This window comes from Cheilinus undulatus, linkage group 6, assembly GCF_018320785.1.
Source record: "Cheilinus undulatus linkage group 6, ASM1832078v1, whole genome shotgun sequence".
In the NCBI taxonomy this organism is placed as follows: domain Eukaryota; kingdom Metazoa; phylum Chordata; class Actinopteri; order Labriformes; family Labridae; genus Cheilinus; species Cheilinus undulatus.
Genome location: NC_054870.1, coordinates 46,376,290 through 46,392,518, shown reverse-complemented (window position 1 = coordinate 46,392,518; position 16,229 = coordinate 46,376,290). Strand labels below are relative to the sequence as shown.

Below are 16,229 nucleotides of genomic sequence, written 5' to 3'. Positions count from 1 at the left end.
TTGGGATAGCAATGCTGTTTGTCCAGTGATAAGTTAAATTCTCTAGAGCTCCAGACAACTACTGAAATGAACTTATCAAGGAAAATCCAGCACTGTTATACCAAGATAATGAGATAAATACGTTGAGAACTAAGAGAAAACAAACGGAAATTGAGTTGAAGTAACTGAAAAAGGGAGTGTAAATAAAAGGTATGGAGTTATTTCCTGAAGTTTTTGTCAACAAACATATTTTTGGTATGGTCTTTGTCTGAAATGATCCCTTTAAAGTAAAGCCAATACAAATAAACACTCATGAAAATATCAGGGGCAAAAGCAAGGTCTGTGATAAAGACTTGTGTGTTTAACAAAAAGTCCTGGATTTTTATAAATTAAATTAAGGTGCTAATTGAAACGACAAGCCAGGAGATGCTGTTGTAAAAGAGAAAAATATAATTTCACCATTATGTCTGTGTTTATTTATTTTTTTAACCTCTTTTACATGTACATGCAGCAGCTGTAAATCTAGTAATACCAGGATTTATGTGCAAGGCCATAGAAAATGGATTTCCTTTCAAGTAAGCTGCATTCTTATAACCCAATCCTTATCTGTTTAATTTCCTGAGGGATTCTGGATTAATCATAGCAGTTTAATCCCTTTGCACTGCATTACAATCCTCCATCAAACTCTCCCTCGAAGGCCGGATAGTCTTCTCTGCTGGAGTAACACGGCCGAAGTAATCCACACACACTTCCCCAAGAAAGCCCCCTCTCTGTAGGTCAAGATGATTGGCCTGCACTTCTCATTATGGCTGTTTTAAATGCTCTTAATTGCCCCGATGTCTTTGATTAATCTCCACAAAGTCATGCTAAATTGTTAAAAGGTATACGCCGCCTGCTTTTAATCTTATACAGATTGAGATTCTAATGTTGGTAATTGAAAGTCTCATGAGCTTACCTTATTAACAGTATCTTCTCTGACTTTGTTAGCCCCTTTTAATGCATTATAATGTAAATCTAAACGAGTGCAGCACAGTCTCAACTCCCTAAGAAATTAAGAGATCAATATGAATTAAATATGCTTTAAAAGCAGCGCACTGCTGCTATAATTTACAGGACAGATTAATGCACAACAAGGTCGGAGTGAGTAAGATAAAAGCAATTACTGTATATGACTGTGTCAGAGTGTGACAGGTCCCATACACTGCACAGATGGCTCATAATAAAACACATTTCTTGATTTCTCTCTCAGTAAGAAGCGTCACGGAAATATTTTCAGATCCCACAAGAGATGGGAAGCATGATTCCGTGATGATCAGTGGCATTTTGTCTTAAAGTATCTGCTGCTCCTGCTCAGAATGATGATGTCAGTGAATGGCATAATGCTCCAACTGTCTTGACAACAAATCATACACAGCTCTGCCTGCTCTTCTAAATCACAGATACCCCAATTTAAAACCAAAATGATTTATTTCTACAGGAAAAAGTTACCTCTACATTTTGACTGTCAGAAAAAAAGTTTTGTTGGCTTTAAGACATACGCTATATGGACAAAAGTATATGGCCACGCCTGTTAAAACCTGTTACCACAGGTGGATCAAATCAAACACCTAGCCATGCAGTCTCAAACATCTTTGCTACAAAATGGATCGATCTGGAGAGCTCAGTGACTTCAAGCGTGGTACTGTGATGGATGTCACCTTTGCAATAAGACAGATATCCTGTTAGATATTCCACAGTCAACTGTAAGTAGAAAGTGGAAGCATTTAGGAGCAACAGCAATCACCAACAAAGCAGAAAGCCACGTAAAATCACAGAGCAGAGGGGATCAACGATTGTTAAGGCAAATGGTGCGTAAAAGTCGCCAACACTCTGATGATTCCATAGCTGAAGAGTTCTGAACTTCCACTGGCATTAATGTAAGCACAAAACTGTGCAGCAGGAGGTTGAAGGAATGGGTTTCCATAGCTGAGCAGCTACATGCAAGCTTCACATCACCAAGTCCAATGCCAAGCCTTGGTGTAAAGCACACAGACACTGGACTGTGGATAATGCTCTGTGGAGTGATGAATTGAGCTTCTTTGTTTGGCAGTCAGATGGGCAAGTCAGGAGAACGTTACCTGCCTGACTGGATTGTGCCAGCTGTGAAGTTTGTTGAAGGAGGGATGATGGTATGGGGCTGTTTATCAGGGTCTGGGTTAGGCCCCTTATCTCCAGTGAAGGCCAATCTTCATGCTTCAGCATTTATGGTATTAAATCGTTTTATCAAACCTAACCTGAGGTTCCGTTCATATTTTTAGCAGTTGTTAATTCTCACGTCACAAGTCACTGACATCTGACTACATAAAAGGTTTAAACAGACATAAAAAATATGATATTCAAAGACCATCAAAGACAGCAGGGCTGCTGTCGGCACTGAAAACATTTTTAAAATGGCATGCCTGGGCCACCACAAAAGTTAACTCATATATGAAGTTTGATGATGTTTTCCTGTCTTTGATTTAAGAAATATCACAAAAGCAGGAACTGATGTTCTGAATATCATCATCGCTGTGATTTGGTTGCAGGCATGAGGCTGCAGGTTAAATGCTGAAAATAATTACAGCAGAGAAGACGTTGTGGCCCTGAGCATGATATTCCTTTCATCCAAGCAGGAAACGGTTGTCGAAGGCCAAAACCCACAACAGATTAGTTTTCAACTCCATCATCTCAACTAGTTCTACAATTTAACTGAAACTAGTCTGTTGTCAACCAAAGCTAACATTTTACTTCACACTGGTGCCATGACCATAATCACACCCTATTCATTATAAAGCACATTATATGGTGGGTTTGGCTTTCGTAGTGGTACCTGAATTTTGAGAAATGCTGTTACACCCTGCATAGTGCACTAGTTGTATCCTACAATGTATCTGGAAAAGTAGTAGATAACTGATGGTCACTATCCCAGCAATATTTACCATCATGCATTGCAGTCCAAAGCTTTAACGAGCAGAAAGTGGCATCTGACTTATGATGATTTCAGGTATGAGACCATCAACTATATGCACAATACTGGATTTCTGCCCACATCCAATATACAAATGTTTACAAAATACAGTAATTTAAGAAAATACCTAAATCTAAATGTAGTTCTGACCTAAGGTGTCAGTCTTTAAAATACACAATTTAAAATTTGAAGCTGAACAAATGGACAAATTCAGACCTTAAACCTCACCTTAAAGTGTAAGGAGTGTCCAGTCTCCATGTCTGTCATCAGGCAAATCCATCTTGCAAAGCTACAACGTCTGTGCCAGACCTGAAAACTCTCCAGACCAATAAGTCTCATTTTAGGAGAACAAGGCGGGACCTACAGGTGGCGTTGAGTTGTACTGGAAGCTGATAGCAATTGCTGCCACTGGTGTGGCAATAACTCAGGTGTAGCTATAGTATAGGGGTAGTTTTATCAGAATTGGACCATATTTCTTTATGAAATACAGAGCAAAGAGTAGGACTTAAAACAACCTGTTTATGCTCTTCTGCCAACCTGCTTCAGCGCGGGTTTGCAGTTGTTAAAGATGGGGTGAAGTTGTACTGTAAGACGATAAATCAGCAAATACCATACCAACAATATCCTGGTGCCCTGAATATAGTTAACTTGTCCTAACTTTGACAGACTTTAGTTTCACTGGTTGATATTGATGATATTAAAACATATAAAAAGTGAAGGCTACATAAAACTCATAGCACTCTGAGCTTCTGTCTCTCTATCCCTGTATTCATTAATATCACATTACCTCATATCACTAACTGTGAATCTTCATGTGCTGGTTAAGTCCCTAACCATCTATCTTGCTGGGAGCTCCTGAGCCCATGTCTCAAAGGTTCCTCTGGATCTGTGGGCCTGCCGGACTCCAACTACTCCAGTTTATCAGCTTTACATCCATTAATTTATTATTCTGAATGTTAAAGTGAATTAAAGAACTGCTCAACTTGAATTGTTCTATTAACTTCTATTAGTCTATCTGGCGTGTCAGGTTAGTATTTTTTAAAATAATTTTTAACATATTTGAGAATACATCAAGCATAGTATGACTGACAGTTTTAGATAGCAAGCTTTTACTGCACATTTTAATGTTGTGACTCTGATGATGTCATTGAAAATGGCCGCAGTAGTGTCTGAAATAATTTTTCTTTAGTTCACTATGTAGTCCTCCAAAATAGCTCACAAAACAGGAAATCGAGAGTAAAGCCCCTTTCTGTCTGGGAGCTTGACACGCGTGTCTCAACCGGGCATGCCTGGATTTTCAGTCTGTTTGCATATCAACAAGTCAGGGCTTTCAGACTGCCTGCATGTGTGCTGCGTCTCGCGCAGCTGCTCAGGCGCAGAGAGTTTAGAGATTCAAAGTCTCGCCTATTTTTCCACACACTGCGTGCTGCTATGGACCATATTAGACAGGAAAATGATAAATGGAGAGCCATATTTACATCATTGTAGCACATATGCACATAAAATATGTTAACAATGTGTTTCTTGATAACCCCGAGGAGGGCCACAAGCTTAAATGCCCCTGTTTGAGTTGTTCTATAAAGATCTACTATTAGTGAAACTTTCTGTCTCCACACTGGTAGAAAATATGTCACAGGAAAGTTAAACACAGTAAGTGCTTTTCTGGTTTGTGCTTTTCAAATTAAAAGTCCGGTTTAGCATTTCTGTAGAGAAACTCCTTTGACCTGTACAGAATGCTTTTGTTTTGAATAGTTCCTGACACACTTCCTCTATAAACTGAATCAAGTCGCTTGTAGGGGGTTTATTCAGGTAAAACTTATGAAGAAGGACAGGGCTTTGAGAGCAGGGAGATGCGGCTGACACGCAAGCTGAAAAACACGCTCCCAGTCTGAAACGGGCTTTAGGAATGAGAGAGTGATTTTGACACAACCTCTCTGACCTGCTACTGATCGTGATGATCATTGACCTGGATGGTACCTATAAAAAGTATCCCCCCCCCCCCGGATGTTTTACCGTTTTATTGATTTTATAAATCAATCATGATCAAAATAAAAAATGATTAATTATTAATAATTAGTATTTAAATAAAACAAGAATATGTAAGGTAAAGTAAGTGTTTGTATAAATATTTACCTCCTTTAAAGTGACTGACCTAATCCAACAGACATTTGGTGTTAGTAGTCTCACAGTTAGTGAAATGTGGATCACCTGAGTGCAGTGAATGTGTCTCAAGTGATTGTAGAATAAAGACACCTGTTTCTGGAAGGTTCAGTCACTGGTTAATCAGTATTCCTGGCTACCATTACATCATGAAAACAAAAGAATACTCCAGACAACTCAGAGAAAATGCTATTGAGAAGTATAAGTCAGGGGACGGAGACAAAAAAATCTTCAAGGCTCTGAATGTCCCCCGGAGTTCAGTTAAAGAATTTAGAAATGGAATAAGGCACATGTGTAAATCTGCCTAGATCAGGCCGTCCTCACAAACTGAGTGACCGTGCAAGAAGGAGACTAGAGAGAGAGGACACCAAGACACCCGAATACTCTGAAGGAGTGCCCAGGTTCTTCACCAGTCAAAGCTTTATGGGATGTTGAAGAAAACTCGACTAGAGATTGCCAAAAGGCATGTGGGAGACTCCATGGTCAAGTGGAAGAAAGTTCTTTGGTCTGATGAGACCAAAATGGTGCTTTTGGCCATCAGACAATGCAATTTTTCTGCAGGCGCTAAACACTGCACATCACCATAAACACACCATCCCCACTGTGCTTCACAGTGGTGGCAGCATCATGCTGTGGGGATGTTTCTTGGCAGCCCACCCTGGAAGGCTTGTAAAGGTAGAGGCAGTCATTTTGAATGATATATTTTAATTAATTTACATTACTTTGTATAAATCTGTTTTCACTTTGAAATTAATGAGGGTTTTTGCTTTTTTTTGTCAAAAAGAAACAAAAATTATATTGATCATGATTGATTTACAAAATCAATATAAGAGTAAAACTTCCGAGGGGGTGAATACTTTTTAAGGGCACTACATATTATAAGAAAAGAATTATAACTCAAAAGCAGTGAAACTTAAGTCTTTTGTGTGATTCTGGTGAATAAGTTTGATTCCAGAAAAAACTATCAGCTGTAAAAAGGGATTTTAAAAAATGTAGAGGTCTGTAGAGGAGCAAAGCTTATTATTCAATGTTTTCAGATTAAAATCAACCTGAGGGATTTATTATTGTGCTACCAAACGAGCTCAGTCTTGAACGTGAACTCCATGATCAAGTTCTTCCTTAACTCCATTGATTTACTGCTGGAGCTTGTAATAGGATTTGTTGTGAATTTTGTTGTTCAGTAAGTAAACAAATAGTGCCAAGTATTGATTTGTTGAAGAGCTGAAATTAGATTCCAGGTGATAACAGAACGAGCCACTGACTCATCTCACAAGACATGTCCTGCAGAAATAACAGAGAGGAAAATGGAAGGAGGCATGTGTGTCTGAGAATCATGTTTAGATGGTTGTCGAGTGTCACAGTTTAACAGCTCTGTGATCTTCTTAGTTCCTCCTGAACCTGATTGTTTTTCACATGTGATGTCTGAAGGAAACTGATGTGTGCTGAGGGACTTTTTAGATGTAATCAAAGACTTCAATCCAAAACAAACTCTGAGAATTTATCTCTTTATGAAAAAAGAACATCTGCTCTGCCTGCATGACGTCTTCAGCTGAACGTAAAATCATCTGTGTTCTCACCCTGTTAACTTAGTTGTATCAATTACCTGCTAGTAATTAATCACCAGCACTCACAGGGCACATACACGGACACATTACAGCCTGGGAGCTAATCCCTGCCGGAACAATTAAGAGTCATTAAGGCCAATTAAAACACATTTACAAATCTGATTAGTACAATCTGTTGCTATGTACATACAACCTTTAATCTAATAATTCATTGACCTCTATTACATAAATGCATGCAAGGAATGGGTTACCAGCTTTTCATATAAAAAGACAAACAGCTGTTTTCTGGTGAAAGCAAGTTTGAGAAAGTACAGCAATTAAAAAAATAAAACGAAAAAAAAAGAATATTCCAAGCTTTAGGGGTGAAAAAAAAAAAAAGCTGAGATGGTCTTGTGGTTTAAGACCCCATGTACCCAGGTGGCTGGGTTTGAAATCCAGCCTTTCCAGGCTCTTCCGACTCTATTCACAGTCCTCCTCTATCAATAAAGGCATAAAATGCTGAAAAAGTAACAATAATAATAATAATTAAAATAATAATAATAATAATAAAGTAATATTAAAAAAGTAATCTAATAATACTAACAATAATAAAGCAAAAAAATAAATATTGTAAATAATAATAATAATAATAATAATAATAATAACAAAATAATGATAATAATAATAATTATTATTATTATTGTATTATATAATAAAAATTGTAAATAATAATAACAATAATAATAATAATAATAATAATAATAATAATAAAGTAATATAATAGAAATAGTAATATCATAATAATAGCAATAATAATAATAATAACTGAGTATCTTGTGATAAATGTCAAGGAAAAAAAACCCATTTTCATCATTTCTGAATTTAAAATAAAAGTTTTAACTACAGTGCATTCATTAAGTATTCAGTTTTGTTATGTTGCAGCCAGTGTTGAGAGTCGTTTTTTACAAAATAATCCATTAGAATACTCAGGTTACTTTTTTGCCTGAATGACTAACATAACACGTTATTTTTTCAATTGAAGTCATCTGTTATTAGTTACATTTTCAAAAAGAAACCCTTTCGAAAAGAAAAAAAAATCCATAAATTCCTTTCTTCTTTGGCCACAAAAGACAGAAAGAAAAAGAAGTCGACTGAAGTGTCTTTACTGCTCATCCTTCTTTCTTTGCTGTATGCATGTTGGTCTGTGGCACCGTGACACTGCAAGGTAAACTCTCTGTGCCAGTGTGCGTGCATCGCTAGCTTATTGAGCTAGAGAGATGGCAGAGAGGACAGCCTAATACTGTGGAACTATCCCCTTTATGTTGGATTTTTGGATGAAAGGAGCAAGAACAACATCATGGAGAAACCTAAGTTTAGAAGCCCCTGTTTTGTTTTCACTGAATCAGCTGTGAAAATACTTATTGATAGTACATACAGCGTTTGTGTGGCTCTTTATGCCTCTGCCCAGTTTGTTGTCAGATTGTGGGCATACTAAAGAGCTTTAAAGGCCCTGAATCAGTGTTAATTTTGGCAGCTATTTTTAATTTTAGCCTTAGTTTCAGTCTTTGAATGACATGCATTTTAGTTTTAGTCACATTTTAGTCATTTCTACCCCTCTTAGTTTTAGTCTAGTTTTAGTTGACGAAAACTCAAAACATTTTAGTCTAGTTTTAGTCCATAAAAACTCACATTTTAGTCTTTACTTTTTGTCCAAGCATTTATTCTCTTGCCTAAATCTGGTACCAAGTCATGGTAGTGTGTTCTCTGCACCCTGGTAAACCTGGGGTTCCTGCTTTCTACAGCTGAGAGGCAGAATAGCTACAGTTGCCTTGTTTTTTTGACAGATTTACCCACAGCGGAGCAACATCACGGATTTTGAATGCCCGATGAAAACTTCATCACATTTTAGTCAAGTTTTAGTCATCTTGATGAAAACTAAACTTTGTTTTTATCAGTTTCAGTCATCACAGGTCTATTTTTGTTAATCTTAGTCCAGTTTTTGTCATGGAAAAAAGGCTGTTGATGAATACTTTTAGTAGACGAAATTAACACAGCTGTGAATTAGGCTGAACAATAACAGCAGAGTCTACACAGTTAAAGGCATTTTTACAACCAACAAGCGGAACGAGTGGTTAAAAGGCTTCTTTTCAGCATGCCAAGCAGTAATCTAACAAGTTAGTTTCAAAATAGAGCTATACCAACACTGGCTGCAGCCTGATGCTACAGTAAAAAATATGTTTATTCCCATAAAAGACCCTGTAAGGTGAAAATGAACCTGTATTTAGGTTTGTTGTATGACAGGCCTCTGTGTTATGAAGCACTAAATCAAATCTCAGTTAGATAAAACAACTCTAAGTTTATAAAACTAAGCCTCTTTGGCCAGGGGTGACCCTGTGATTAATGACGGGTTTTTCTTTATAAATAACAGAGAGTACGGTCTAGATCTGCCCTCTTTAAAAAGCCGTGAGACAACTTTGTTTAAGAATTGGCGTTATACAAATAGAGATTGACTGATGCATGAACAGATAACTCTACGGCATTCACAGCCATTGTGTGACTGGTTCAGTTTGATTTGTAGAAAAGTGCTTTGAGTAGTAAGACAACTACAAAGTATACATGCAAGCTCAAGACCTTTTCCCATTTTACCCTTTTCTCACACTGCAATAACGGCTTAAAACTCTCTTCTATACACAAAACAATCACCCATAATGTCAATCCAACACTTAGTTTCCAGGAATGATAGTTTCTTTCATAAGACAAGCAGTCTTAAAGACAAAGCCAGTAACAAACACAAATTAGAATAGAAACTACCCAGAATTCCTCTCTGGGCTATTAAGGTATGATGATTACACTCCATTATGTATTCTGGCCTTCTAGGAATGAATGGTTTCCCTGAGACAAAAGTCTTACAGTCCTCCTGCATATCTTAATCCCACCGTCACATCATGGTAATTAGGACACTGACCCCAAAAGCCATCTGCTCTTATCAGGCGTACGGGACCACCACCTGTTCATCCCAATGAATTCCACTCATAGCACAACATGTTTTCATTTTCCTTCCTTTTTTTTTAAACCTCCCACAGGCAGCCGACTGGGGATTTATACTCCAAAAGAAGGGAAAAAATAACACTGGTGGTTCTTTCGTGTTCTCTCTCTGTGCACCAATCAAACTAACACCCACAATTTTAACGCTCTTGGCATCTACTATTTCCAATTGTAGCTGTCTATTGAGCTGTCATGGAGGAAAAAAGATTCTTCCCTTTTTGAAATAACCATGTTTCCACTGATGGTACAAATGTATGATTTCTCATTCACCCATTTCTGAAGATTTGGGAGAAAATTCGCCTTGTGAGCGTAATTGTTAGGTAGCATTTCTGAAGGGGATGGACTGCTGAACATGAAACTTTGTCAGATACAGCAGCATTTATTCTGAAGAAAGATGAAATCCTCTTACTCTGACAATGAGGTATGACAAAGTACAAATATGTCCTTGTGGTAAAAGGCTCTATTTTTTGTTATTAGACACTGCAACTCTTCCGGCCACAAAGAAAACTCACAGAGAGGAGGTGAAAGCCTCATCTGACAACAATAGCACAATCATTTAAACAGGACAAAGCACACTGACCCTGTGAAATAACCCCCTTTGATTAAATACATTCTCTGCCTTATTCATGACTTATAGTGGATCGTTGTTGTTGAATGGGCTGCTACTTTAAGAGGAAATATTGCAGTACTCAACCCTAGTATGTGCCCTTTTTAATAAATACTGAGGACAAATGTGGATATACAAAAATTAAAGTTGTTTGTACCTTGTCTCCTTTATCCCCTTTCTGTCCTGGCAGTCCAGTCACACCTGGAAGACCAGCTTCTCCCTGCGCAGAGAAACATTAGAAAGATTTAAATATTTCAGGATGGCGAGGATTAAATGTGGCTTCTGTTGTTGGATTTTTGATTCCATGCTACTAACATGAATCCTGCACATTTATTTTGCACTATCCTGATTCTAAAATCAACACAAACGCACAGATACAGGAGCTATAAAAAGTATTTACCCCCTTGGAAGTTTTACCTTTTTATTGATTTTCCAAATCAATCATGATCAATGTAATTTAACTTTTTGACCAAAAAAAAAAGAAGAAAAAAATTTTATGTCGGAGAAGAAACAGATTTCTACAAAGTAATGTCAATTTAATTAAAATATGCAAGGTAAAATAAGTGGCTGTCTGTATTTTTACCACCTTCAAGTCAGTATATAAAAGATGCACCTTTGCAATCACAGCACTGAGTCTGTGTGGATAGGTCTCAGTCAGGTTTGCACATCTGGACACTGCAAAATACTCCATTCTTCTTTGCAAAAACCGCTCAAGCTCTGTCAGGTTGCACAGGGAATGGGCATGAACAGGACTAATCTGAACACAAATTCTCTATTGGACTGAGATCTGCGCTTTGACTCGGCCACTCCAGAACATTCGCCTTGTTGTCTTTAAACTATTTCTGCGTAGCTTTCCTTGTATGCTCGAGGGTCATTGTCTTGCTGAAAAATAAATCTTCACTCATTTTGCTGCATTCATTTAACCCTCTAACCCTCATTTAACCCAAGAAGTCTCCCCACAGCATGATGCTGCCACCACCATGCTTCACGCCCTGCAGTGTTTGGTTTCTCTGATGGCCAAAAAGCTCAATTTTTGATCTCATCAGACTAAAGAACCTTCTTTCTTTCTTTCACTTGACAACGAAGTCTCCCAAATGCCTTCTGACAGACTCCAGTCCAGATTTAATCTGAGTTTTCTTCAACAGTGTCTTTCTCTTTGCCACTCTCCCATAAAGCTTTGACTGGTGAAGAACCTGACCAGCAGTTGTTGTCTGCAGAGTCTCTCCCATCTCAGCTGCTAAAGCTTGTAACTCCTTCAGAGTAGTCATAGGTGTCTTGGTGTCCTCTCTCACTAGTCTCCTTCTTGCATGGTCACTCAGTTTGTGAGGACGGCCTGATCTAGGCAGATTTACACATGTGCCGTATTCCTTACATTTCCTCATGATGGATTTCACTGAACTTAGGGGGATCGTCAGTGCCTTGGAAATATTTTTGTCTTCCTCACCTGACTGATACTTTTCTATAACCCTTTCTCTGAGTTGGTTGGAGTGTTCTTTTGTCTTCGTGGTGTAATGGTAGCCAGGAATACTGATTAATAAGTGACTGAACCTTCCAGACACAGGTGTGTTTATACTACAACCACCTGAGACACATTCACTGTACTCAGGTGATCCACATTTCACTAATTGTGAGTCTACTAGCACCAACTGTCTGGACCTCTGTTGAATTAGGTCAGTCCCTTTAGAGAGGGTGAATATTTATGCAGTCACTTATTTTACTTTACATAGTTTTATTTCATTTACATTGCCTGGAAGAAATCTGGAGGGGAAAATATTAAGAGGGTTTCGTTGTAAAAAAAAAAAAAAAGCCAAATTATATTGACTATGACTGATTTCTAAAATCAGTAAAGGGTAAAACATCCAAGTTGGTGAATACTTTACACTGTAGTCGCTGATCTCACTATCTTCTTTAATACGCTGCTTGTAGCATAATGCTCCACTGGAGGATCACCAGGTAATTCTCCTTAATACTTTTTCCGATTACATTCTAACTTTTTATGTCTTTTTGTGTATAAAATAAACTGAAATATAAAAGACTGTAATGATTCTTATAGTATGCAGTTATGTTAAGTAAAGCCTCTTTATTGTCGCCTGAGTTTAAGTGTTTTCTATTTTGTATAAAAAACAGTTAAAGACACTGAGATACTTAGTTCAAATTTAAATTCTTCCTATGATAGCCTTTTTCAGTTTCAGCACTACAGACCAGGACAAGATTCATAATTTTATTTCATATAAGTTTATTTATGTATCTAATCTATTTCACCTCGGCCTGCTGGTCTCATCAAAGGAAAAAAGGAAGCAGTGGTTAAATCTTGGAGAAACCTTGGTATCACACCTGCACTATTATAACCTCAGATTCAATCAACATGCCGAGGATATTTACAAGTGCTGTCAACAGAGCCTTGCTGGCATCCATAAACTAAATCTCCTGTCTGTTTGAGCAAGTCTTCTTGTCCTGTATACTGTAGCATTACTGAGTCTGCTGTTGTTTGTCTGTTGCTTACTCTCACCATGAAGAAAGCTTCGAAAGACAGCTAAATAAGTCTGTACACTCACTGCAGATATATCCAGCTGTATAGTACTTTATCATACCTTAATGCATTTCCTCCTGCAAAAAGATGTCAACCAAAAATGTGCAGACATGATTGTTTCAGCTAAACGTGGGTTCCTATTCAAGCTTTAGATCAGTGATACTCAACGTGTGGCTCTTTTGTGATGATTTGTGGCTCTTTTATGTCTTGTTTTGAAACATTTTTGACACTTTTATCCTGTTTTTTGCAATTTCTGCCCCTTTTTCTGCCTATTTTTTGCCCTTTTTTGCCCATTTCAGCTGCATTTTGGAAATAAATGCCATCTGTTCCCATTTTGTCACTCTTCGATGCGTTTTGCCAGTTTTCCCAATCTTTTCCTGATTTTTGCCCATTTTAGTCACCTTTCACTCATTTTTTGTCACGTTTTTGCCACTTTCTGCCCTTTTTGCCACTTTACCTCAGCATTTGCCCTTTTTTGCCTATGTTTGCTACTTCTTGCCCTTTTAAGCTGCCTTTTGCAATTAAATGCCACTTTTTACCCTTTTTCCCATCTTTTTTCAGATTTTTGCCACTTTTTGACAATTTTTTTGCCAGCTTTAACTTATTTTTTGGTCACTTCCCCATTATTGCCACATTCTGCCCTTTTTCGCCACGTTCCCAGTGTTAGCTACTTTTGGACCATTTTTGCCACTTTAAACTCATGTTTTGGTCACTGCCCACCCATATTTGCCACTTTTCTCCCTGTGTTTGCCGCTTTTCGACCATTTTTGCCACCTCTAACTTATTTTAATTGCCACTTTTCGCCACTTAGATTGTGGCTCTTGCAAAGGTATTTTTCAACAATTTGGCTCTTTGGTTGAGCAGGGTTGAGTAACACTGCTTTAGATGATAAATTGACAAATAAGTGAAAGCTTTAATCTAGTGTTTTTTTAACCTTTTTTGAGACATGGCACATTTTTAGATTAAGAAAAATCCCAAGGCACACCACAAGCCAAAATGTTAAAAAATGACACATTACAAGTTCAGTTACTAAGTAGCTAGCTTTGAGAGCTCTCTCAGACACCTTTGTGGTTTTTCTCATTAAAGTTGCCTGTTTCTCAGTTTGTTCCTGTAGACGAACAGAATAGTCCGTGTTCTTGTTTTCAAATAACGGGCGTTTGGTTTGGAGATTGCGTTTAAGGTTGCTTGGGACCATGGCACTGCTAAAAAGCTTTTCCCCACATGCCAAGCTTAATGGAGTCAGGACTGTTGGATCTCTGGTGGAGGTAATTCCAAATGAAAGGTAACTTCGCCATACTGCCCCCAACTCACCACTTTTAGCTTCTTTTGACCACCGCTCACACCTGGCTTCTCATCTGGGTTAGAACTTCGACAAGGACCCTGGTCAGCATCTTCATTTTTCCTTTTCAAATATTTATCCATTACTATTGCACTTCTCATCCCTGCCATATTCATCATGCATCACTAATTCTGTTTTTCTGAACTAATAAGGTCATTTCTGCGCTTGGGCTGCAGTGTGGCACAGGGTATAGCCTCACAGCAAGAAGGTCTGGTTCGCTTTAGACAGGGCCTTTCTATGAGGAGTTTGCATGTTCTCCCCATGCATGCATGGGTTCTCTCCGGGTACTCTGGCTTCCTCCCACCAAGACATGCTCATTAGGTTAACTGGTGACTCTAAATTGGCCGTATGTGTGAGCATGAGCATGCCTGGTTGTCTGTCTCTATATGTCAGCCCAGTGATTGACTGGCGAACACTCCAGGGTGTACCCCACCTCTGACAGCTGGGATAGGCTCCAGCCCCCCTCCAACCCCCAACTGGACAAGCGGTATAGAAAATGGATGGATGGAATAACTGCACTCCCTTCTGCCACCTACTGACATGGAGGAGTATTACCTCCAATTTCCATACAGCGTGCGCGGCACGGAATGCTGGCGAGTTGTACTGCAGAACACATCACTCCCTCTCAGGTCTATCAGAGCATTTCCATAGCCGGCGCTCCAGACCGGCAGCGGCGCGTGCCTGAAGCGCCACTCCACTCCACTTCGTCGCAGATATGCTGCAGGTCTATTTTCAGCGCCGGCCGCTGCCAAACCTCATAATTCACTGTCGTTCAGAAAGCGCCAACCATGGAAGTCAAAAGCGTAGAACGTCCGGTACTTTCAAAATAAAACACAATGCACGGACTTCCGATCGTAAGTCATCACTTTATCAACATTACGTCTCATCCTGCAGCAAGAGCAAAGGGTCACAGAGAGGTCAGTGGGTCACAGAGCTACAACAGTGCCTTTGCCTTTTCAACAGTGGTTGAAAAGTTAACTTTTGGGGAGAAGGTTGCATAAAACCACAGATCCTTTAAGCAAACAAACCTTTTAACTTCCTAATGTACTCACTCAATGGCGGAAGCAATAATATCATGGACTTATACCGGAAAGGGTGATAAATTAACCCCAAAAGGTGAAATAGTTCCCTGTTGACATACTATTCCTGCATGAACTCGCAGTTCTCCCGTGATCTCTTCCTGCTAATCAGGTCTGCACGCTGCGGCACTGCGCTCTAGACTCGCTTCTAGTGGGTGAGGTCGCTCGCCTATAGGTTGGACCAAACCCGCGGCGCTTTGGTGGGCGGCGCACTCGTCCTGTGTGGAAATTGCAGGTAACTCTTACCAACCACCACATTGTTGGCACAGTCCCACAGCACACCTGGCGATCTCTCATGGTACAGTAGTGTGCCATGGCACGGTGGTTGAAAATGACTGCTTTAATCTACAGTAAGATTCATTTATAATTAGATGTTTCTCTGCTTTTTTTTGGTAAAAAGGTAACTAAACACCCCGACCACTTTTATCAGCTAAAATTCTAAATGCATATCAGTCATGGATGCAACAGTTGAGGATTTACATTAATTTTCATTTTTGTTTGAACTTAGTTTTAATGGCTGTTTTTGTAATTTGCAAATGTTGCTGATAATTGGCATTCAGAAAGATTTACTATTACAATCGGTTTGGAGTGTGCCTCTGGAAAATCTCTATCTGAAGGGCCTTCCCCTTCCCCTACCCGTCCATTCCACCATGAGTCAGGACATCCTACCCCTGTACATGATGGGGTAGGGCTAAATGGTAGTCATGGACTGTACTGGGACTGGGCCCATGTGCTCACCCGTTATGGGAAGTATACAACTCCAACCAGGCATGTAACCTCTCCCTACTTACATCTCTATCTATAGGTCTCTCTTTCTACTGATAAATGTAGCCAAGTCTCTTTAACAGGACCTCTGCATTGTAATACAGGACCTTGAAATGTTGATTTAAGTGTATAAAGGTAGGATTCTGCTCTCAAAACTTGCAGGCAAAGTTTAAAAATCATAAAATGCACATTTAG

General features: G+C 38.9%; 1 protein-coding gene across 6 annotated transcripts in view; it reads right to left on the bottom strand.

The window, feature by feature from the left end:
• LOC121510817 (collagen alpha-1(XIX) chain-like) overlaps positions 1 to 16,229 on the bottom strand; it is a 281,327-nt gene that overhangs the window by 229,628 nt on the left and 35,470 nt on the right. For all 6 annotated transcript variants that reach the window (XR_005991990.1, XM_041789059.1, XM_041789062.1 and 3 more), the window contains exon 9: positions 10,479 to 10,541. Coding sequence is in view for 5 of the 6 variants with exons in the window: in XM_041789059.1 (XP_041644993.1) it covers positions 10,479 to 10,541 (63 nt within the window). In the remaining variant the exon portion in view is untranslated. The remainder of the gene's footprint in view (positions 1 to 10,478; positions 10,542 to 16,229) is intronic.